Here is a 21,763-nt window from a genome sequence, read left to right as displayed (position 1 = left end):
GGAGGACATTGATCCATAAGCATTTAAAATAATTTTTCTTGTGTGATATTGGTGCCTCAGAAGCAAGTAATGCTGTTTGTGAGTGTGACACTCTGTACCTCAGGAGAACACCCTGCACCCCCATGTTCATCCTTATAATATGATTGTGTGGTATCTAATGCAAAGTTTGTCATGTTGGATGTCTTCAGAAGGCTCATGATGCACTGAGCATTGTTATAGTAATTAATTGTTACAGTAATGTTATAGGTTGTAATTTCAGGTATATAGTTATGAGGCTGAAAATGTGTCCTCATGGCTTAAAACAAGCACAAGCGAACATTCTCCAGGAGCAGAGGGGCAGTTCACACCTCATCAGGGCAGGTATTGGACAAATCCAGCCCAGCCTCACAGAAACAAAGGACACTGGCCTAGGCAGCAACAAAGGATCTGTTGGACTCTCGAGTGAGTCACCCCCTTCCTTTGGTCAGTTTGGGACTACAGTGAGGTAATGCTCACCTGACTCTGAAAGGGGGGGGGGGGGTAAAGCCAAGAGGAAAGAAAGAACATGATAAAAGAGAGAGATGTTTGCTATGCTCTCTCTCTCTCTCCCACCTCCATCTACGTACTCCCCCACCAAGCCCCTGAAGCGCTGATCAAAGGGGAGAGCCTGGCTGAAGAGCAACCGGCCAGCCTGCAGTGAGAAGCATCTAAAGTTTGTAAGGGCACCGAAAGCGTTAAAATCAGCTTAGAATGCGTTTTGCTTTTATTTCATTGGACCAAATTTGACTTCTTATGCTTTGACTTATAATCACTTGAAATCTATCTTTTGTAGTTAATAAATTTGTGTATTCTACCTGTTAGGCAAGAGTTAAAAATTCAGTCAGAATCTCCTTGCTTTGCATACCTGAAGCAGTGTTTTGTTTGAAGCATGTCAGAGACTCCCCTTGGGATAACAAGCCTGGTACATATTGATTTCTTTGTTAAATTGATGAATTCCTATAAGCTTGCAGCATCCAGCGGGCATAACTGGGCACTGCAAAATGGAGGTTCCTAGGGTTGTGTCTAGGACCAGAGTTATTGGCTAGTGTCATTCGCTTGCACAATCCAAGCAGCAGCTAGCCAAAAGTGCTCACTCATGTAGCTGGGAGCAGCTTCCAGGCCAGAGGCTGTGCGTGAACAGCCTGGGAGTGGGGGTTCTCACAGCTGAGCAGGGGAAGGCTGGCTCCCAGAGTCAAGGATTGGGGTGACCTAGCAGATCACTGGTCCAGATAACACCAAGGGAGCATCACAGGGACGTAGAGCGCCCCTACCCCTCTGCCCACCTGAGTCTTCCTGACTAGGTTATCACCACGGATTAACATTCCAGTCAGGCAAATGATTCCAACTAAGTTTCAATAATACCAACTAGATTGAATTTATGCTAAGAGGAACTAGCATTGCTCATTTGTTTGTTAGCCACAGGCCTGGCAGTGGTAGACTATTCAAAAATCATGGAGGGGGAGATTGTGGAGCATAGGAAGGGAGCTGGGGGGATTTGGGGGTGGGGGTGGGACAGTTGGGATAAATGGAAATTTACTCTAAGTGTGAGCTCAGTTGTAAAACACGTGTGTAAGTGCAGAAGATATCACAATAACCCGTAACCACAACTGGGGATGGGAAAAGGGGCTTGGGAGACAGAATGACTGACTGAATCAGTCCAAACAAAAAGTCCAAAAAACTCCTGCTCTAACTCTACCTCCTCCCCCAGGCCTGACCACCCAGCACTGCCTTGTGTGGTTATGGGCCCTCACCAATAGGTGGCTTCACTCACTCACATACACCCCCCCCCCCCCCCCCCCGTGTGTAAGGACAATGCTGGGAGCAGCAGAACCTCAGCCCCCTCCACCCCCCACATATAAAGCCCCATGGTTGAGATTCTGAGGTTCAGCCCCCTGCTACAAGCTGATCCATCCCCACCCTCCCCCCATAGCAGGGACCCTTGGAGTTCACAGACAGCCCCTAGAGCAGGGGGTTCTCAAACTGGGGGTCAGGACCTCTCAGGGGGTCACAAGGTTATTAAATGGGGGGTTGTGAGCTGTCAACCTCCACCCCAAATCCCACTTTGCCTCCAGCATTTATAAAGGTGTTAAATATATATAAAAGTGTTTTTAATTTATAAGGGGGGGGGGTCGCACTCACAGGCTTGCTGTGTGAAAGGGGTCACCAGTAAAAAAATTTGAGAGTCACTGTCCTAGAGCCTGGTGGGAGAGATGCATGTTGCCTGCCAGTGACAAACACCCTACCACCCTGGAGCCTTGCAGCATTGGGGGATGGGCTAGCTCCACCTAGGGCTAAAGGCAACCCTCCATGGTGACCCCAGACATGCCCCTGCATGTCCCTTATCTAGCCACCCTTCAGGGAGGGCTGGTGGCCCTCCACTGCACGCCTACAGGGTCCAAATCTAGTGTGAGGGCCCTGTACTGACCTACGGGGAGTGGGCCCTGGCTATGGCAGAGTCACAAGGCCAGGCCTGCAGGGGCTGTATTCCTGGGAGCTGGCAGCAGAGCGCCATGTCTGAGAGCTCTTTGGGCAGGTTTCCCTGCCCAGCCCTTCTCCTTGACCACAGGGGCGGAGGAAACAGCAATGGTGGGGGAGAGCATGTCTAAGGAGCCAGAGTTCAGCCCAGCCTGTGTGCTGAAAGCTGTAGGGTCCCCTGGGCCTGCCAGCAGGAGGGGGTTTAGCTGCCAGTTCAGTAGCCCCATGTGGGACTCGGCCTGAGGGAGGTACTTCTCCCCCCCTGCCCCTCACTCCCAGGGCCAGCCCCTCTGGCAATGGCTTTGGCAAAGCCATGGCCTACGTGGGGCGAGCACAGACCTTGCAGCTTCCTCCTGGTCAAAGGGAAGGTGTGTGGTGCAGATGGAGCCACAGGGCAGTAATGGCACATGCCCAAGTCCTAGCTGGTGTCCTGAAAATCCTAGGAAGTCAAGTTGGTGCCACTGTCTCATTCGTGCCATCTAGCCCAGGCTGGTGCCTGGAGGACCCAGCTCTGGGGCACTGCCCCATTCTCCCCACACAGGTCAATGCCCATGGCTGAAGAAGCCAGTGCAGTAGAACTGCACCCTGGGCCATGCTGGCAGCTGGAGGACCCAGCCCAGCTGTGCTCTGGGATGACTGCATATACTGGAGCGTGCGGGGGAAGGGTCCTGACCCCACAGGCTCAATGCCCAGCTCAAGGTTGGTCCCTGCTTTCAATTGGTCCTGGCCTCCTGCCAGGCAGGAGGAGGGGATGAGGCCAAGCCCCTCCTCGGGGAGTAGCGTGGTTCTGCTATGGCTGCCCAGAATACACCCAACACCTCCATGCCAGGAAAAAAACCATCCCTGCTGCACCACCAGCTGAAAAAGCCACAGCCAGAGAGGCGGCAGAGCAGGGGCCTCTTCTGGGGCCTCCTCAGGGTGCCAGGCCAAGCCAAAAGGGCTCCCCCCCCACACACACACCCCAGCAGGGGCAGCGCTTGCCAGGCATTGACCTGTGTGGGGAGAATGGGGCAGTGCCCCAGAGCTGGGTCCTCCAGGCACCAGCCTTGGCTAGATGGCACGAATGAGACAGTGGCACCAACTTGACTTCCTAGGATTTTCAGGACACCAGCTAGGCCCTTGGGCATGTGCCATTACTGCCCTGTGGCTCCATCTGCACCACACACCTTCCCTTTGACCAGGAGGAAGCTGCAAGGTCTGTGCTCGCCCCACCTAGGCCATGGCTTTGCCAAAGCCATGGCCAGAGGGGCTGGCCCTGGGAGTGAGGGGCAGGGGGGGAGAAGTACCTCCCTCAGGCCGAGTCCCACATGGGGCTCCCGGAGGCTCTCTCCTGTGTGAAGGGACGGAGAGTGGGCATCGATGCAGGCCAGCAGCGAGCCTGGCCCAACCCTCTGAACTTCTCCCTGCTCCTTCGGCCCCGAAGGCTGGACCTGAGCAACCCCCACCAAGGAGCACTGGGTGCGAAGGGGCCCAGGAGAGGCCAAGCAGCTCCTGGGACAGCGCCACAAGGGGGGGGAGGGCAGCAGTGCCTCACTCCAGGGTCCCCCGGGCCTGCCCCCAGTAACACTAGCATTGTCTAAGGGACATGGGCCATCTTTCCATGGAGCCCAGACCCGCTCTGAGCATCTCTGGCAGGTGGGGGGCTCCAGCCCTGCACCCACCCTGGCCCAACCCCCAGCTCCCCAAAGTCAGCAGTGACAGGCTGGGGGAGCCTCTGTCTGCGGCTATGCAGAAGGCCCGCTAGAGTCAGAGTGGTCTCTGCCAACCAGGCACCTGCCCGGCCGAGGTGCCTGGGCTGATGGCAAACCCAGTGGGTGAACAGCTTGCTGGCTCTGTGTGGCTCCAGCCCCCTTGCCCCCAAGGTGCACCTCCCTCATGTCAGCTGTCCCTGCCCACACTGGGTTTGCAAGGGGGCTGGAGCCATACAGGGTGTGGTGGAGAGCAGAGGGAGGAAGGAGCAGCACTGAGCAGGGGGCTCATGGGTGGTGGGAGCACAGTCCAGCAGGCAGCAGTTCCCACCCTCGGCTGCCCTGGCACCGTCCCAGGGTCAGTCTGCAGACCAGGCATTGTGGGGGTGGGGGAAAAGGGGTGCACACAGACCAGGGGGTGCAGGGGGGAGGGGGGTGCAGGTACATCAGGCACTGCTGGGGTGGGGGAGGTGGACAATCACTAGAATCTGCAGCTGTTTCTGACCAGGTCACATGTGGGGGAGGACAGCACCTGCCTGGCCAGGCTCCACAGCCCTACCCTTGACCAGAAGCCCACTGGCAGGGGCCTTGGGCATGCAGAGACGGGCTCTAGCCCTGCATGGGGCACCTGAGTCCCCGGCCCCTCTTCCCATCACACATGGCCTCGAGGAGGCAGCAGGAGAGAACCCTTCCTTGGGGCCCCTGCCACCCCGTAACCCACATCCACAGCGGCCCAGGGCAGGAATTCTCCCGAGGCTGGAGCCCAGCTGCTTGTGGGGCAGCACAGAGCACCGCTGCCCTGGCTATGCTGAAGTCACCACAACGGGGAAGGACAGACAGACACATGCACACATGGCACCGAGCTATCACCTCTCTCCACCGCACCCCCCCGGAGGAACAGCCAGCAATGCCCAGCCTGGCACACAGCCTCTTCCCCCAGCGCAGCTCATGTGGCCCAAGGCAGCAGTGCAAACCACAGGCAGGCCCCCCCAGGATGGAGCCAGGCTCAGAGCTCCATCTCCCTGCCTGTCCCACCAGAGAGGAGTGGGGCTGGCCACGCTCGGCCTGCTGGACTGGGCTCTGCTCCAGCTCCAGCTCCAGCCCAGAGCCAGCTGGCCCTGGCCTGGGAACTCAGTCACAAGTGTGGTTTGTTCAAAGCAGGTTTATTTGCTGAGCGAGCGGCCGTGCTAGGGCCTAAGGCAGGGCCATGTGTGCTGACAGGTCCGGAGTGAGTGCCAGGTTCATGGGGGAGGCGGGCAAGGACTCCCCACTGAAGTCCGTGGGGGGAGTGGCTGCCTCGGCCTTGGCAGGCATGTCGGGGCCTGTGCCTCTCCGGGCCCAGTAGGAGGCAGACAGGCTCATGGCCGCCTGGAGCCGGGCCCAGGTCTGAGAGTTGTTGCTCTGCATGGCCTCGCAGAGGAGCCGGGCATGCTCCCGCAGCTCTGCGATCTCCCGCTGGGTGCTGCTGTTCTGCCGGATCAGCTCCTTGGTCCGCAGGGTGACCCCCAGCAGCCCCGACTTCCTCAGGATCTCCACCGTGTTGTGGAAGCGCCGCTGCTTCCCGAGGCTCGAGCCCAGCTTCTTGGAGGCCTTGGCCAGGATCCTCCCCTCAGCCAGGTCCAGGAGTGCTTGGCTCCCCTGGGCTGCGATGGAGCTGGGTGCCGGCCGAGCCAGCTCCGTGGATGAGGTGACAGTGTTCTGGGACAGTGGCTCTGAGCTGCCAGCAGAGGGCACCTGCAGGGTGCCACCCGGGCGCTGTTCCTCCCGCAGCTCGCCGCTGGTGGGGGCATCCAACTCAGAGGATGACACCCAGGCCTCCTCCAGGCAAAAGCGCTTGCTCTTGGCATGGCCAGCACTGCCACTTCGGGGCGGGGGCCCAGCCGCAGCCTCGTTCTCCCGGCTGTGGCCCGGGTGTGGGGCGATCTTGGGGTAGGCGTTGAGGATGGGCAGGAAGGTGTCCTTGGCCTGTGGCTTCCGGCCAGGCAGCAGCGGCTTCAGCATGGCTGTAGCCACCGGCTGCTGGAGGAAGATGAGCCGGGCCTGGCCCGGCACACTGTCCGGGGGGGCTTGGCCACTCCAGGTCAGAAGCTGGGTGCTGGAGGAAGCTCCCAGGGGCTGCAAGGGAAGAGCAGGAGAGGAGGGTGAGAGCTGGGCACCTGGGCCACAAGGAACAAGGGGGCACGTGGGTGCTGGCTCTGCTCCTGTGGGGCCCCCTCACCTCGCAGCTTCACCTCGCCCTCTGGCATGGCATGCCACAAGTGCTGCTGGTGGGAAAGCACAGCCGTGCCTGGGGACAGCTCTGCGTCATGCCCAGGGCTGCTTTCCCCTCCTTCCCCACTGACCATGCGGGACCAGCTGATCTGCTGGGGCGTGTCCAAGCCCCAGGGACTCAGGGGTGTGGTGGGGGGTTGGGGCAGGAGGGCTACCTGTTTCAGGATAACGTTTTTGACAATGTAAACAGGGGTGAATCTGGTGAATGTGCTGTCGAGATCCGGCGCCGTCCGCAGCCTGGGCCCGTTGGTCGCCCAGTGTGAGGCACAGATGGACGGCTCCTCTGCTTCAGCCTGATCCAGCGTGCTCAGGGACTCTGAACTCGTGTCTGCACAGGGGGACAGGAGCAGAGTGTAAGAGGCAGTGGGGGGGGACAGTGGCTGGGCTGCCTGGTGGCGAGACTAGAGCCACAGGGAGGGGAGCAGGCAACAAAACCTCCAGCTGCTGTCTGTATGCCCCCACCCCCAAATGGCTTCAGCTCCAGGGGTATCTCACGGCCAGCCCTGCAGCTAAGTCTGGCTCTGGGAGCCAGACATGGGGCCGTGAGGGTCCTGCCAGAGCCCCATGCATGGGTCCGTTCCTGTCTAGACTGGAAGAGTCTGGGGCTGGGAGAGGCGGTGCCATGCAGAGCAGCCCAGAGTTGTGGGGTGGAGTCTCCCCAAAACCCACTGCTCAATAGCTCGCTTGGGGCGCAGAGGCCTGCTAGAGATGAGTGCCCAGCCCCTGCGTTGCACAGTACCACCCATGGAGATTGTTCTGCTGAGACAGGACAGACCTTCCTGACGTTCCTAGGACAAAACACAAGCTGGGAGCCAGCTTCTAGTCCCACTGTGGCCCCTGCCAGTGGGGCAGTCTCCAGACGAGAGGAGCACAAGGTTCCCCAAGACCCCCCGAGGCAGCTTTCCCAATCCTGCCAGCCAGCCCTGTCTCATGGCTGCCCCTGCAGTCTCACAGGGGTTGGAGGAAAGAGGAGCTTGGAGGCCCATGCGCAGGCTCTCGGGGTCTAGGAGAGGCTAATGAGGTGACATGGAGCCGGGGGAAGAGGACGCTGTTCAGGCCACCGAGTCAAACGCTCAGACCTGAGGAAATCCCAGGCCCCACTGCCCAGGCCCCGGCCCCCTTGTGCGTCTGCATCATGACGCCACCCGTAACTGCAGGATCATGTGCTGGTTCCCCGGGACGGATGGGGATGAGGCACTAGCGAACAGTCCTTGTTCTCCTCCTCATTCAGCACGGGGTGCTGCCTTACTGCCTGCCACACAGATGGGTCCGGTCCCCAGGGGCCTCTGCATGGCTCCTCACCATGGCGGCTGGACATTCCTGGACTGAGCTCCACATCACCCGTTATCTCTGAGAGCGCAGGATCATCGCCCTCACTTTACAGAGGGGGAAAGCTGAGACAGAAACCTCCTGAGGCCACATGCAGAGTCAGCGACAGGGCAGGGGCTGGGTGGGGAAGGGGGTCAGGGCAGCCCAGCTGCGTGGCACCCCCCGCAGGACGACAGGCCACTGGGTCCACGTGCTGGGTGGGGGAGAGTGCAGGGCAGCCCAACCATATGGTTCCCCCGCAGGATGATGGGCCACTAGGACCACACGCTGGGAGCGGGGCAGCCCAGCCGCATGGCTCCCCCTGCTGGACGACGGGACAGTAGCGTTCGGCAGGGGGTCTGGGCTGCCCAGCCGTCTCTTCTCACCACAGGGAAAGGCCAACGGCTGCACCTGCTGCTTCTGATTTAGCGACAGGGCAGGCCTGGCCTCCCCTGCCCTTAGCCCATTATTATTGTGGCTACTGCCAAAGTTTTGCTGACAACGCAAGCGGGGGGAAGGGAAACGGTGATTTCCCCACAGCTCAGCTAAACGGGAGCAGAACTTCATGGGGAGAGGCGATGCCCTTCTCTAGCCCAGGCGCTCTCCCTGCCCAGCGTCAGAGGCCTGCTGCAAACCTTTAATAATGGACAGCGTCAGGCAACTGAACCGTGAGGTCCCCACCAGCTCCCCTGACAGATCGGCTCTGAAACGGCCCCCGGGGGTTGCAATAGGAGACAATATTCACCCAGAGCCACTAGAGGGCAACAGGGAACAGGCAACAGGAGGCACCAAGGGACTGACCCAAAAGCTGCTCCGTGGCTGGCCAGGGGCCTCTGGCCCATCCTGCTAAGGGGGCAGCACTGCATGGCCCGCTCTACGCTGGGGCCTACTGGTAACACCACACAATGGGCCTGGGGAGGAGGAGGAGGGGCCCTGTTGCATGCTGGGGTGAGGGGCCCTGCAGGGGGAGGGATCCTGCTGGGCATGGGGGCCCAGGGGCTCCCTAACCCAAGGCCCCAGCAACCCCAAGGCTCTCATCCCCAGACTGCGGGGTGCACTGGGCAGCGCTGGGGGACCAAAGCGTTTGTGCATGGGGCCTGGCTCCTCCCAAACCCAGCTTAGCCCAACTCCACCCAGTCCACTTGGACCCCCCTGTCCTTCCCATGCACACAGCGCCCTCTGCTCCCAGGGGCAGGAGGGGATGGGGGGCAGGGAGGCAGGCTGGGCCCAGCTCCAGAGCCCGGTCCCTGGAGTGAAATCCCGGGCTCCTCATACACCCCCACCCCTCCCAGTGGAGTCACGTCCCAGGCGAAGAGTGGGGCAGAGGGATGGGGATGTGGCAGAGGAGGCCCAGAGATCAGTTGCTGCCCAGTGCTGCCCCCAGGACACGTCTCTACCTGAGAAGCCAGAATCCTTCTCGGACTCGCTGGCTGGCGGGTGGGGACCCGGGGACTTCCTGCTGCCCTCGCCCCCCATGGCTGGCTTCTCCAACAGCCCCGTGCGCCCCTTGGAGCTGACGGTCGCCACTGCTGTACCCCCCACCGCCATGCCTCTCTCCATGAGGGGCTGGCACGGCCTCTCTGTGGCGGGGGGCTTCTCCGCAGGCATCTCCGAGCCTGAAAGGGAAAAGCAGAGGATCAGGCACCAAGGATGGGCTCCCCCAGGCTCCCATCCCCAGCTTCCGGCTGCTTGAGGGAACCCCTGAGATAGCAACTCCCCTCGTCCTGCCCCCACCTGCGGCACTGCATGTGGGGGGGGGGGGCAGCCAGATGTTACCCAGCAGGCACTGACCCCTCTGTTCCCAGGGCCTACATGGGGGGGGGGGCAGAAATGCTTTCTGGGACATATGTACCCCCTCCCCTGGGCTGAAACTCCCTCCCACCATAGCCCCACACAGCCCCCCCCCCCCCCGACTCCCTGCCACACCCCCTATCAGCTCCCTGGCCCTCCCACAACCCCCCCTCCCCACCAGAGCTCCGGAGTGGGAGCAACGGCTGTTCTCTGCTGCAGCCACAACAGGTCTGTGCACCCCACAGCCTTCTCCAGACACGCACCGACCCCCCCCGTTTCCCTGGCAAGGCCAAACGCGCCCAGCCGCCTGCCCCCCCCGTGGGGAAGAGGCTGGCGCCATGCCCCTCCCGCGTGCATGTACCGACACGTGCGCACACTCCTGCCCGCCCCCCAGGACAGGGGTGCGGCCCTGCAGCGCGTCCCCGCCCGGGGCCGGCCCCGCCGCCAGCCCCCTCTGCCCGCGGGGAGCTGGGGCGGGCGCGTCGTGCGGGAGCGGCCACGGTGCACGTGCCCGGCCACGCGCCCCCTCCCACGCGGGGCGCCACGCGCCAGCCGGGAGACACGCGGCCCCCCGGGCGGGGAGGGGCAGGCGCAGGCGCGCTCGGCTCCGCACGCTCGCAGACACGTGGTGGGGGCCGTGCGGCCCGAGTAACCGGGGGGAGGTTGGGAACTGTCCGCGGCCTCTCGCCCCGTCCCGCCGGGCTGGCAGCGCCTCGCTGGGCGGCCACGCTCCAGGGTGCCGGCCCGAGCAGGGCCCTGGCGGGGCTGGGACAAGGAGCCAGGCAAGGTGCAGGGGACCCTGGCAGGGCTGGGACAAGGAGCCAGGCAGGGCCCTGGCGGGGCTGGGACAAGGGGCCAGGCAGGGTGCAGGGGACCCTGGCAGGGCTGGGACAAGGGGCCAGGCAGGGTGCAGGGGACCCTGGCAGGGCTGGGACAAGGGGCCAGGCAGGGTGCAGGGGATCCAGGCAGAGTCCTAGCAGGGCTGGGATGAGTGGTCAGGCAGGGCACGGGGGGGGGGGCAGAGCAGAGCCCTGGAGGGGATGGGAGAAAGCTTTGGAGCAGCTAGGCAGTGATGAAGGAGGTTCTGGGCTGGGGGGCAAGGAAGCAGAGACACTTGATTTAAGAACTCCCCATGGTGGAGACCTGCCCATAGCTCTGGGGCTTACACTCGCTGAGGTGGCTTTCCAGGCTGAGGTTTCAGTCCAGTCCTTGCAGCAAGCTCTCCCTTTGCAAGATGAACCAGTATCAAATCTTTGGGCCGTCGATCCTCCCACACTGATCGTCACCCCTTACCCGTCTCCTTGCTCAGCGCCATAAGCTGAACTCCATGACCCCCTCAGTCCTTCCATCATCCTCCTGGCTCCTCTCTGACCCTCTCCAATTTACCAACCTCTGCTGGGAATCGTGGACACAGAACTGCACCCAGGAGCTCAGCAGCAGTCGCACCAGAACCCACTCCAGAAGGAAACGAACCTCCCTGCTCCTGCTTGAGGATCCCATTTGTGCCTTCCCAGATCACATTCGCCCTCTGGGCCCACACGGCCCTGGGCAAGCTCACGTTCAGCTGATTCTCCACCCCTCTGTCGGCAGGGGCCTGGCGCTCACAGGCGTCCCTAGGTCTCAACAGCCAAGGCGCCCCCCCACCCCGGCCATCACCACTTAGGCCAGGGCCCACGTGTGCTAACAGGGACACAAAACCCCCCATCAGCCCTTTGATCATCTTCAGCCTCTCCTGGCCTGTCCCCATTCAGACAGGGAGCAGCCTGCCTAGGATTCAGACAGGAGTTGGGGGTGCCATCAGGGGCAATGTACAGCTAGAGCGGAGCCAACCGGGCTGGCATCAGCCACCCCCAACCTGGCCAGAGAGAAGGGACTTGGCTTGGAGCTCAGTGACTCAGCTCCTTCAACCACTGCCAGCCACGGGGCGCTGCGGGGGCAGTGTCCGCAGAAGGAAGCGTGGCCCAGTGGGGAGGGAACAAGCCTAGGAGACTGGGGGCCAGGCCACTACTCTGCCACCATGAGCACTCTGTCACTTAGCCTTTGTGCCTCAATCCCCTCTGTAGGCCAGGCAAGCAGCCCAGGGGCACAGGAGGATACAATGTATTGGGAGTGGGCAGGCACTACCATGATGGGGGTCAGAGCAGGACCACTGGCACAGATTAAGGAAATGCAGCTGCAGAGCCAACCTCCCAACAATGGAGCAGAGTAAGCGGCAGGCTCTTCTGAGCTATCCCAGAGCACACAACAACCAGCAGCCCCACCCCCCGACGCTGCAGCTACAAACCACGAAGGGGCCAGTCCCAGCCAGTAAAGGCTAGGAGGGACCATTGTGATCACCCTATCTGACCTGCCCCGGCACCCCACCCAATGCCCCGACGGCTCCTCGGGAGAATCCCTCGGCTTGCAGCAGCTGCGATCCAGCGGGGCCAGTTATTTCTCGTGGAATTCCACCCTGGTTCAGCTTTGCACCGCGCTCGTCCCCACGGCACCTGGGCACCTAACTGGCTTGGAGAGGTACGCTGCCAGGTGAACGACTGGAGAAGGGCAGCAACCCACGGGCAATGCTACTTGCAAAATCTCACGGGGCCTGGGAGGATGTGTCTCCGACACTTCTGCAGGACAGCCCAGGGTGGCACAGCCATTCAATGGCTCCCACAGGGAAATCACCACCCATTTTCAGCCAGGGAGGTGAAGCCACTTGCCAAGGTCTCACACACTGGGCAGATCTTCTGCAGCTCGGCACCCAGCACAGCCCACTGGGGGCAAACACAGCCCAGCAAAGCTGTGATAAAGAAACCAGGAATCCCCTGCTCTGACCACGGGACCCCCTCCCCCCTGCCAGTGACACTGTTGAAACACACAAGGTCCGGAGAGGGAAGGAGGCAGACAGAACAAACATGGGTGAGAGCACGCACCTGGAGAGAGGTAGCTGATTTCCTGAGCAGAGAGCAAATCCACAGCAGGGCAAGCAGTGGGATCTGGCCCTGGCCATGATGGGCTGCAACAGCAGAGCCCCCGCCCCGCCACCTTCACACAGCAGAGTCCATCCCCCATCCTTCACCCTGTGGGAAAGCCTACACCACCTTTGGGATGGGCTCTCCGAAGAGGTCTGAGCCCTCTCACTGACCCCCAAGCTGCTCTCTGAAGTGCCAGTCCCCAAAGGTGCCCTACAGTCCCACTCTCCTTGGCATCCCAGTGCCCAGACCTCAGCTGCACAGTGCAATCCTACCAGCAGCAATACCCTGCCTCATGACTGCCAGGTGTCAGGTGTGGGAGGAGGGCCACCCACCCTACTCCAGCCCAGAGCTGCTGCCCTGAGCGCCGCCAGCCACACAGGGCTCCGGTGGCAGCTCTGCACAGACACGTGGGCGGCCGCTGGGTGAGCTGCATCAGGTGCAGGGCCACGTGTGTCTGTTTACACCATGCCGCCTCTGAGCCCACAGATGGGAGTGCTCCCAGCTCACGCCGGTCCCCTGCGAACACCTAGGAACGGGCAGGGCTGGGACTACCCAGGGAGGGGCCTCGGCCAGTGCCCCAAGCGAGGTGCGATGAAGCCCCCAAGCTGCCGGCGGGGGGTGGGGAAGGACATCCTCCTGGCCTCCCCGGGCTGCTGCTGCCCCAGGCCTCGGCTAGGCCACAGGAACGGAGCTCACCCCCAAGCACCCTGCCCAGCGGGACCAGCCCAGCAGTCACTCCCGGGCTCCCAGTTTCTAGCTGCCCCAGCCCCGCTGCCTGCACAACCCCCCCCACCCCCACAAAAAGGAGCATGTCCAGCCTGATGCAGCTTCTCCTGGGGGAGCCAGGCAGGCGGTGCCCTCCCTGAGACCAGACACCACCAAACTCAACCCAGGGACCGCAGCGCAGGTCGCGAGAGCAGGGGGGCCCAGCTGGCCCAGGCGCTAGGGGACAATGCCCACCGAGGACTCCTAAGGGTGCTCTAGCCTAGGTGCACCCACACTCCCCAAGAGCTCATAGCCAGTGTGCCCAGACAGCAGCCACCTCACCTCATCCTACATCAGGGGTCAGCAACCTTTCAGAAGTGGGGTGCCGAGTCTTCATTTATTCACTCTAATTTAAGGTTTCACATGCCAGTTATACATTTTAACCTTTTTAGAAGGTCTCTTTCTATATGTCTATAATATATAACTAAACTATTGTTGTATGTAAAGTAAATAAGGTTTTTAAAATGTTTAAGATTTTTTTTAATTTTTCATTTAAAATTAAATTAAAATGCAGAGCCCCTCAGACCGGTGTCCAGGACCTGGGCAGCGTGAGTGCCACTGAAAATCAGCTCGCGTGCCGCCTTCTGCACGCATACCATAGGTTGTCTACCCCGTCCTACATGAATGGGAAGGGAATGGGGTCTAATGGATAGCGCAGTGGGGGCTGGGAGCCAGGACTCCTGGGTTCTATCCCCAGCTCTGTCGCTGACTTGCTGCGTGTCTTTGCACCAGTCCCCTCCTTGTGCCACAGGGGCAGCCCCATTCCCCCGCATTAGGATCATCCCCTCCTTCCTGAAGGGACTCCAGCCCCGCAGGGCATTACTAGACTGAGACTCTTCACAAAGATATAAGTGGGTTGTAGCCCACGAAAGCTTATGCTCTAATAAATTTGTTAGTCTCTAAGGTGCCACAAGTACTCCTGTTCTTTTTGCGGATACAGACTAACACGGCTGCTACTCTGAAACCTGTTATTAGGATATGATTATGACATAGTTATGATGTATTTTATGCAAGATAAGTCACCTAGGGCCCGTCTTTCCCCAAGGGGCTGCCCCCAACCACTGGAATCGTAAGCCTCAGCCCTGCATGGTCTCAAGCTGAGCCCCAAAAACCCAGACACCGAGATCAGCGACCCCTTGAGTAAGAGTGGCAGTCCCGGTCCCCCTGCGCGAGGCTCCTTCCCACGCAGCTGAGCCGGCAGAACACAGCCAAGACCTGCTCGCAGCCTCGTGTAGTGTCTCGTGTATCACGAGCACAGAAACTTCACTGTTCAAACTCAGCAGCTGGTCCCGGCACATCCCAGAGCCGGGCCAGCAAAGCCAATCCGGCGGCAACACTCCCATCACAGCATGGCACACGACGACCCAGGGCCAGCGATTCAGAGACTGAGGGGCCATGAGCGACTTGGGACACGCGAACGCAAGGCAGGACAGGCTCTGGGGGCCGAGGCAGCGCAGGCTGTGGAAGCCACTGGGCCCAGGAATGGGGTGTGAAGCTGGCTCTGGGGGGGACCACACTTGTGGCCCCTTGTCACCACAGAGACCCCAGTAACCTGCTGGGAGCTCCAGGCACAGCCAGCATGGGACAACCTCGCTCTGCCACAACACGACCTGGGCTCCTACAGGGAGCCCCCGGGGGCAGGAAGGGCCCAGGCAGAAGCAGCTACCTCAGTACCAGCAGCCTCGAGCAAGGCAGCAGCAGGACAGGCTCTGGCAAGGGCTCTTCATCCAGTAACACAGGCACACACCGCCTGCCCCCAAGCCTCTGGGGGAGGCTCCCCAGCTCACACTTCCCCCCCCAGTTAGCATGAGCGGGGGGGCAGCAGCAATAGTCACCAGATGCCCCTCCGGGGGGGGCCATGCCCCCATGCCCGGCAGCAGAGGAAGCCTGTCACGTCCTGGGCCCAGCACCCTGCTTTGCCACTCACGCTCTGGCCTGGCTCAGCCGTCCCAGGAAACCCCTCCCCCCCCACCCTGCCAGCTGTCCCCTCCACAGCCCCTGCCCTGGAGCCCACCCCACCTGGCCAGCAGCCACACCACAGCCAAGCTCCTGCAATGCCCTCAGAGCCCCACAGAAGGTGGGGAACAGCATTTGCCCCACATCACAGCAGCCCATGTGGGGAGAGACCCACCTCTCCAGCCCGCCTCCCCCAAGCCACACTGCTACCTAGTCGGCTCTGCCCCAAGCCCTGGGCAACTGGAGAAGGCCACAGCAGGTTGCAACATGGGGGAAGGGGAAGACCACCCAGAAAGGGATTTGGTGTCCAGCTTGCTCAGGGAGGGGGCTGTGGCTGGACGGGGGCAGTTCAAACTCCCTAGCTGAGTTTAGAATAGGAAGGGGCAGAGGGCAGAGGAGCAGGGGGACGTGCAGCCCAGAGGATTGTGAAACCTGAGGAGGTGGGGGCCGCAGAGCCCCCCCCCAATCATGCCACAGGCTGTGCCCACCTCTGCCCCTTGCAGCCCACCCTGCAGGCTGCCTGGCTCTCCCCATGCCCACTCCAGCCCTCGCCAGCCCTTCAGTGGCACTGCTGGAGGAGGGAGATCGCAGCCCTTGTCCTGCTCAACCCATCCCGACTCCTGGCTCTGCTTCCCCGGCCCACCCAACCCGTGGGTCACAGCCCCTCCCCATACTGGGAAGTAGTCCAGGGCCAAGCCAAGGGACTGTTCACCCTGGCCAGCCAGGCGAGGCTCCCAGCCTGCAGTCCCAGCTAGACATGCTCACAGGCCTCCCAAAGCTGCTTCTTTCTGCTGCCTGTTTAATCCTCTCCAGGGGCTTCCCAGTGGCCCAGCCCCAGCTGTCTGGAGTGGAAAGGCCCAGCTCTGTCCACGTGGGAAGGGTTGAGCCACACTAGGGGAGGCTCCTCCTTCACCCCACTCCAAGGTACTGCACCTTTCAGACACGCAGGGATCTCAGTGCCGGCACCAAGCAGGCCCAGGTGGTCCCTGTGTAGGGACACCAGGGAATTCAAAGGGGCTGCGAGCTCCACTGGTGATGCCTTGGTGCGTCGCATACAGCCCCCATGGGGAGAGAAAACTCAGCTTCCCATGTCCCAGCCAGGAGCCAGAGATCAGCGCTAGGTCCAACCCCTTCCCAGAGCTGGAAACAGAACCCAGGAGTCCTGGGTCCAAGCCCCCGCTCAAACCACCAACCAGCCCCCCACCCACCCACACACTCCCCTCAGTAATGTCAGAGTTTGAATAAACTAGTGACAACATTCAGATCTCCCACTCACTGTTCAGTGATGGGACGTATCTAACACAGGTTGGATCCACACAGATCAGCCACCTTGTCTGACACATGCAGCAAGAGGCCAGCAGCCAGGCTATTCCGAAAGGTCCCATGGCTCTCACCCTCCCCAGACACTGAGGGCTCTGCTCCTGCCCTCAACACTGGCACACCCTGCCCTCGAATTCTGTCGGGGGGGAGGCCAGGCTGGGAAGTTCCCGCTTTCTGGGCAACAGAGCTGCCCAGTCCTTGTGGAGGGAAACAGGATTGCAGGAGACAGGGGCTCCATCTGCAGGCAGCACAAACAACAGCATCCTCCAAGGAGTTGCCCTGGAACCAATGCCAAGGAGCCCCCCCTCCCCCCCCCCCTCCCCCCCCAAGACAGCCCATGCAAAGCCTGGAGAAGCAGCACGGCCCGAGGCAGAGGGCGGGACTGGGAGGCAAGGCTCCCAGGTACTGTCCCGGCTCTTGGATCCTGCCCCAGTCCCTGGGCTAATGCCCTCTAGGTGGGGGCTGGAGCAGAGGCTGTGCAATGCTAGACTTGGTGGCAAGGGCTTGGTTGCCACTCGGTTGGGCGAGCAAGTTTTATCTCCTCTGGGGGGTCGCTGTCTCTGTCTAGGGCATGAGCTAGTGGTCATGGCAAAGGCAGAGGTTCCCCCAACTCCACTGTCCAGTTTCACCACAGCTTGTGCTCCAGGGAGCGTCTGGACTCCATCGACAACCCATCAGCATTAACTACTGCACTGTCCTCTCAAACCAGTGGCAATTGCTCCCACAGAGCGGCCGCGCCAGGGGCGAGCAGCCCCCACAGTCATCTCTACACAAGTGGCACAATGGAGATATAACCCCTCCCCAAGGCCAGACCTACAACCACGGCCTAGGAGCCAACACAACTCCCCCCACTGCCCAGTCCCCAGTCCTTCCCAGCTGCCTCACGGCAGCGCATGGGAGACTTGGGGCCGTGCAGAACGGAGCACACTGCGTAGCAGAGTGGTTGGTGCAGACAGGGCAAAGTCTGTCCCATGGAATTGCCCAAAGCCCTCCAACCCCAACAGGCAACGGCCGGATTTCCCCAGAGCTGCAGCTTCCTCCGCCCAGCAGAGGGTCCCTGGGGACAGTGTCTGTGTCCCCCCCCAGCAGATCAGCCATACTAACTGCCAGCTCCCAGAGCGTCTTCCGCATAGCACCTGCTGGGGGGTCGCTATACAGACCCCACAGTCAGTCCCGGGGGGGGGGGGGGGGGGGGTTGCAGTCTCATGGCCTGGTACTGAGGTGGCACAGGCTCCAGGCCTGTCTGCTGGGAGAGCCACTCATGCACCTTGCATCCATTCCCCATATCAGCCAGATACCGACTTCCTCCCCACCCCACCAGCCCTCACTCCACACCTGTGTCCACCAACACCTCAGAGGCACTGAGGTGTCCAGCACGTGCCTCGGATTTCCGCTGGCCGAGGGGTGTTTGGCGTCCAAATCATCACCGCTCCCAGGACAGACGTTCCCCAGCCACAAGCTGGGCTGTTCCCCGGAGGAGTCTGCCTGCCCCACAAGTCACTCCTCAGGGGTCCCAGCCAGGCCGAGACTGAACCCCAGCAGCTCCCAGGAGATGCCAGAGGTGAGCGCTGACCCCAGCAGGGGCTCCTGGGCCCTGGCTTGGGACACACAATGGCTGCCCCGAGAACACCCAGACTTACGGCAGGGAGAGGGCTGGGAATTCAGGCCACTCACTCTCCCTGCACTGGAGCAACCATGGCACAGCCTGTACCCCCCGCACAGCACAGCCTGGCCAGTGCAGAGCGCCCTAGGAGCAGGGGGGGGGGGAAGGGGGGCACCTTTCCTGGCAGCGGGTCCCCAGCTCAGCTGGGCCCTTAGCTGTACTCTGCAGAATCAGCCAGGGGCTGCAAGGCCTGGGTTACCCTGCACGACACAGAGTCCCTCTGGAAAAGCATCCAGCACGCCCTCCCCCGCCCACGAAGCAGAAATCCTTCCACCGTTTTACAGTGCGGGGGGGATCTGACATTTGACACATCCCCAGCTCCACTGCCCCCACCCCCACCTGCCGGAGCCACGGCTAACCGGTGGCAATAGCACCCCCAGGACTCAGTAACAGAGACTGAGCTGCCTTCGGACTGGGGCGTGAATGGGGGCGAAACTTCTCTGCACCATGCAGCCAGCCCTGCATTGGACAGGGCCCTGGAAACGTGGTCCTCAGACAACCCCCAGAGGGAGGGGCCGCTCCCTCGCTCACCCACGCCCCAGCTCAGCCCCACACCCCACAAAGGGCATTTCGACCTGCCAGTGGGTGCCGAGGGGCCGGCTCCGAAGTGAACAAAGCAACAACCCCATGACCTGTGATCCACCCCGCAATAGCCGCACGCCAGCTTCTCATGGCCCCACAGCGGATAACCCCTGCCACACACACAAGTGTCAGTCCTAAAATGTCCCCCAACATCCCCATATCCCAGGGGGCACCAACATCCTGAGCCCCCTCCATATCCCAGCGCACCCCCACACCCATATATTGAGGGAGCATCCCACACACATGCACTCTCATCCTGAGTACCCCACCTCCAGGGAGAGCCCCATCCCAGGAGGAACCCAAGCAGCAGAACAGGTGTGGGGGGGGTGGGGGGGGGAGCCAAGAGGAGAATTACCCAGGGCGCTCTGGTATCTATTGGTCGCTCAGGGGGGCTCGAGTTCCCCAAGAACCAGGCCAGGTGTCCGGGGGGAATCAGGTTCTGACAGGGAGGGATTAGGGGGATTCCAGGCAGAGTTGGGGAAGTTCTGGGGGGGGGCAGAACTGCCTCTCTCCCCAGGGAAGTTCGGAGGGGGCAGGGGGCTGGCAGGTTTTGAGGGGTTCCAGGAGGCTCAGGGGTTCCCTGGGGAACAGGGAGGTCCCTAGGGGGGCAGTATCTACTTCTTGCCCCAGGGGAACTCAGAGGGCAGGGGGGTTGGAGGGTTTGGGTCATTCCATGGGACTAGGGCGGTTGCCGGGGTGGGCCGTACCTGCCTCTCGCCCCAGGGAGAATTCAGGGGACCCAGTGGGTATGTGGGGGTGGAGGATTGGGGGTCCCGGGGGCAGGGGGTCCCAGTGTGCTAATTCCTGCCTCTTGCCCCGGGGAAGTTCAGGAGAGCCCAGGGGGTTTGAGAAGGAGAGGACTGAGGGGGTCCAAGGGAGTTCGGGGGGGGGGGGGGGCAGTACCTGCCTCTCACCCCAGGGGAGTTCAGAGGGACCCAAGAGGTCGGGGGACAGAGGAATGGGGGTCCCAGGAGGCAGGGGGGTCAATTCCTACCGTAACCTCTCGGCTCGGGGGGCCCAGGAGGTTTGGGTGGAAGAGGACTGGGGGGACCCAGGAGGTCAGGGGACAGAGGAATGGGGGGGCCCAGGGGAGTTCAGGGGGCCCCGGGGGGTCGGGAGCAGAGGACTGGTGGGACCCGGTGGAGTTCGGGGGCCTAGGGGGTCAAGAGCGGAGGACTGGGGGCCCCGGGGGAGTTCGGGGTGGACTGGGGGGCGGAGGAGTTCGGGGGGCCCCAGAGGGCGGGGGCGGAGGACTGGGGGTGGGCCCGGGGGTCGGGGCGGAGGACTGGGGGAGCTCGGGGTAGCCGGGGGGTCAGGTCGGAGGACTGGGGGGCCCCAGGAGAGTTCGGAGAGCCAGGGGGGCCGGGGGTGGAGGACTGGGGGGCCCCGGGGGTCGGGGCGGGGGATGGGGGCCCCGGGGGAGTTCGGAGGGCCGGGGGTGGAGGACTAGGGGGGCCCCGGGGGAGGTCGGGGTAGCCAGGGGGGTCGGGAGCGGAGAACTGGGAGGCCCCGGGGAAGGTCGGGGTAGCCAGGGGGGTCGGGAGCGGAGAACTGGGAGGCCCCGGGGGAGGTCGGGGTAGCCAGGGGGGTCGGGAGCGGAGAACTGGGGGGCCCCGGGGGAGGTCGGGGGGCCCCGGGGGGGCCGAGAGCGGAGAACTGGGGGGCCCCGGGGGAGGTCGGGGGCCCCGGGGGGGTGGGAACGGAGAACGGGGGGCCCCGGGGGGGTTGGGAGCGGAGAACTGGGGGGCCCCGGAGGAGGTCGGGGGGCTCCGGGGGGTGGGAACGGAGAACGGGGGGCCCCGGGGAAGGTCGGGGGGCTGGGAACGGAGAACGGGGGGCCCCGGGGAAGGTCGGGGGGCTCCGGGGGGGTGGGAACGGAGAACGGGGGGCCCCGGGGAAGGTCAGGGTGCTGGGAACGGAGAACGGGGGGCCCCGGGGGGGTCGGGAGCGGAGAACTGGAGGGCCCCGGGGAAGGTCGGGGGGCTGGGAACGGAGAACGGGGGGCCCCGGGGAAGGTCGGGGGGCTCCGGGGGGTGGGAACGGAGAACGGGGGGCCCCGGGGAAGGTCGGGGGGGTGGGAACGGAGAACGGGGGGCTCCGGGGGGGCCGGGAGCGGAGAACTGGGGGGGCCCGGGGGAGGTCGGGGGCCCCGGGGGGGCCGGGAGCGGAGAACTGGGGGGCCCCGGGAAAGGTCGGGGTAGCCGGGGGGGCCCGGAGCGGAGAACTGGGGGCCCCGGGGGAGGTCGGGGGGCTCCGGGGGGGTGGGAACGGAGAACGGGGGGCCCCGGGGGGGTCGGGAGCGGAGAACTGGAGGGCCCCGGGGAAGGTCGGGGGGCTCCGGGGGGGTGGGAACGGAGAACGGGGGCCCCCGGGGGGGTCGGGAGCGGAGAACTGGGGGGCCCCGGGGGAGGTCGGGGGCCCCGGGGGGGTCGGGAGCGGAGAACTGGGGGGCCCCGGGGGAGGTCGGGGGGGTGGGAACGGAGAACTGGGGGGCCCCGGGGGGGTCGGGAGCGGAGAACTGGGGGGCCCCGGGGGAGGTCGGGGGGCCCGGGGGGGTCGGGAGCGGAGAACTGGGGGGCCCCGGGGGAGGTCGGGGGGGTGGGAACGGAGAACGGGGGGCCCCGGGGGGGGTCGGGAGCGGAGAACTGGGGGGCCCCGGGGGAGGTCGGGGGCCCCGGGGGGGTCGGGAGCGGAGAACTGGGGGGCCCCGGGGGAGGTCGGGGGGGTGGGAACGGAGAACGGGGGGCCCCGGGGGGGTCGGGAGCGGAGAACTGGGGGGCCCCGGGGGAGGTCGGGAGCGGAGAACTGGAGGGCCCCGGGGGAGGTCGGGGGGCTCCGGGGGGGTGGGAACGGAGAACGGGGGGCCCCGGGGGGGTCGGGAGCGGAGAACTGGGGGGCCCCGGGGGAGGTCGGGGGGGTGGGAACGGAGAACGGGGGGCCCCGGGGGGGGTCGGAAGCGGAGAACTGGG

At 63.2% G+C, this 21,763-nt stretch overlaps 1 protein-coding gene across 1 annotated transcript; it reads right to left on the bottom strand.

Annotated features, from left to right (window-relative positions):
• Positions 1-5,334: 5,334 nt before the first annotated feature.
• LOC135892925 (CLOCK-interacting pacemaker-like) lies at positions 5,335-9,368 on the bottom strand. The gene is made up of 3 exons (XM_065420687.1): positions 9,158-9,368; positions 6,608-6,780; positions 5,335-6,296 (listed from the first exon to the last, which is right to left on the bottom strand). Exons 1-3 carry the CDS (start codon positions 9,366-9,368, stop codon positions 5,376-5,378), a joined length of 1,305 nt encoding a protein of 434 aa, XP_065276759.1. The 3' UTR covers positions 5,335-5,375.
• Between the last annotated feature and the right edge of the window lie 12,395 nt (positions 9,369-21,763).

This window comes from Emys orbicularis, chromosome 21, assembly GCF_028017835.1.
Source record: "Emys orbicularis isolate rEmyOrb1 chromosome 21, rEmyOrb1.hap1, whole genome shotgun sequence".
NCBI lineage: Eukaryota > Metazoa > Chordata > Testudines > Emydidae > Emys > Emys orbicularis.
This window is presented reverse-complemented; position numbering and strand designations above follow the sequence as displayed.